The sequence below is a fragment of the Rhagoletis zephyria genome, unplaced genomic scaffold (assembly GCF_001687245.7).
Source record: "Rhagoletis zephyria isolate East Lansing unplaced genomic scaffold, Rhagoletis_zephyria_1.1 Rzeph_scaffold_00804, whole genome shotgun sequence".
Classification (NCBI taxonomy): Eukaryota; Metazoa; Arthropoda; class Insecta; order Diptera; family Tephritidae; genus Rhagoletis; species Rhagoletis zephyria.
In genome coordinates this window covers 44,686-46,689 of record NW_016157888.1, presented here as the reverse complement: position 1 = coordinate 46,689, position 2,004 = coordinate 44,686, and the positions used below count along the sequence as shown (strand labels likewise).

Below are 2,004 nucleotides of genomic sequence, written 5' to 3'. Positions count from 1 at the left end.
CAGGGTTGCATTGCAAATTCCTTGGTGCTGGAACGAGATTCAGCATCTGACATGAAGCTCTGTTCCATTTTACAAAGAACGTAAATCCATAAGAGGAGACAACACGTTATAATTGTAGCGAGTGAGAACATCAGGAGCGTGCCTTCTCTTTTCATCCAATCAGAAAACGTTTTTGGGCAAAAGAGAAAGCACGCTCCTGATGCTCCCATTCGTTACAATTATAACGTGTTGTCTCTTATAGATTTACGTTCTTTGGTAAATGTAATATTAGACAAAGAACGTAAATCTATATACATTTACGTTCTTTGTATAACACCCGATTTACATGATTCAAGTACTTGAAAGCAATTCTTGCTCATTTTCTTTTGTGTTTTCTATTTGCTTTTACACGTTTCAATTCTGTTGAATTCAAGTTTTTGGTTCTTTAAATGTGAAGCAACGAAAATGCCAAAAGCACACATGTGTACTCGTTCCTGTTCTTCTAACCCCCTCTCTTCGACAAGCGAGCAGAATTGAATTCAATACTTGAACTGTGTAAAAGCAGTCAAGGTTAAAAAATTTAGAGATATTTTTGCGGCCAAAGATTTTCAATTATGATTTTTAATATTTAAGTAAAGCTTCACATTGGTGCTGAATCAATGAATAAAGATTTTATAAACCTTTATTTTTAATCGAGTTAATAAATTTAATAAAGGTTTATAAAACTTTAAAATGCAACATTGCCATATATGTATGTGACATCAATTTGACAACTGTCTGTTATATAAACAGCTGTAAAAAAACTAGATTGGTGCAATTTCAAAGAAATTTAACCTTGCGATTACGGCAAAATGGCAGCGATAATAAGACGTCTAGGTTGCAGGACAATTGCCAATTTCGCTGCTAACCGTGGTAAGTAACTACATTCCAAATGAAAAGCTCGTTATGTATACAAATCATTATTATCAGTTGCTTCACCTGTAACAGCCAATGTAATCCGCTTTTCAAGCACCACTCCTGCATCAGCAGCGGAGCAAAAACGTGAGTAGATTTGGCACAATGTTGACAATACGGATTTTTTTTTAAATTATGTTGTTGTAGCAACCTTCCGTAAGCCTGATGAAGCCGTCAGACTTAATTTAAGCAACTTTGGACGCTATGTTGCAGAATGCCTTCCCAAATATGTCCAAAAAGTGCAATTGACTGCTGGTGATGAACTTGAAATTTTGATTGCACCTGAGGGCGTAGTTCCTGTACTACAGTTTCTTAAAGACAACCATTTGGCTCAATTTAGTAATTTGGTCGATATTGCCGGTATGGATGTTCCAAGCAGGCAGTTCCGTTTCGAAGTAATATACAATCTCTTGTCTTTACGCTATAATTCGCGAGTACGAGTCAAAACCTACACCGATGAGCTGACACCATTGGATTCATGCAATGAAGTGTTTAAGGCAGCCAATTGGTATGAACGAGAGATTTGGGACATGTATGGTGTGTTCTTCGCAAATCACCCTGACTTGCGACGCATTTTAACTGATTATGGCTTTGAAGGACATCCGCAACGTCGCGACTTTCCTTTGTCCGGCTATGTTGAGGTACTATAATTTGATTTTATTAATTTACAAATCCTATTATTCTAACTGTAATAACTTTGTAATATTTAGCTACGTTATGACGATGAGAAAAAACGCGTTGTATGCGAACCACTAGAATTGGCACAGGAGTTCCGTAAGTTTGATTTATCAGCACCCTGGGAACAGTTTCCTAACTTCCGTAATGCCAATCCACCGGCAGAGGCCGTCGAAACCAAACAGGAAGCAATCAAGAAATAAATCATTAGATAATAGCTAAAGTGTAGATTATGAGTTGTTACGAACTACACAATAGAATCAAATATGAAGATGTTATTGAAATGAAAACGATGCTTTAACAATGTAGAATTTGTATTATTTAATGGGTATGTGTACAAAAAGCGCTGCAATGTAAAAATTCAATCGTAATAAAATTTCGAATCGAATTATGTAA

At 36.2% G+C, this 2,004-nt stretch overlaps 1 protein-coding gene across 1 annotated transcript; it reads left to right on the top strand.

Annotated features, from left to right (window-relative positions):
• The first annotated feature begins 722 nt into the window (after positions 1–722).
• Positions 723–2,004, top strand: ND-30 (NADH:ubiquinone oxidoreductase core subunit S3). The gene is made up of 4 exons (XM_017614253.1): positions 723–891; positions 949–1,020; positions 1,081–1,574; positions 1,644–2,004. Exons 1-4 carry the CDS (start codon positions 831–833, stop codon positions 1,809–1,811), a joined length of 795 nt encoding a protein of 264 aa, XP_017469742.1. The 5' UTR covers positions 723–830; the 3' UTR covers positions 1,812–2,004.

What these genes read in the sequence shown, in the direction of transcription:
- ND-30 (XM_017614253.1), top strand. Translation starts at nt 831, where the DNA reads ATGGCAGCGATAATAAGACGTCTAGGTTGCAGGACAATTGCCAATTTC. An exon ending in CAATTTCGCTGCTAACCGTG is followed by an intron (nt 892 to 948) that starts GTAAGTAACTAC and finishes CATTATTATCAG; the next exon opens with TTGCTTCACCTGTAACAGCC. An exon ending in ATCAGCAGCGGAGCAAAAAC is followed by an intron (nt 1,021 to 1,080) that starts GTGAGTAGATTT and finishes ATGTTGTTGTAG; the next exon opens with CAACCTTCCGTAAGCCTGAT.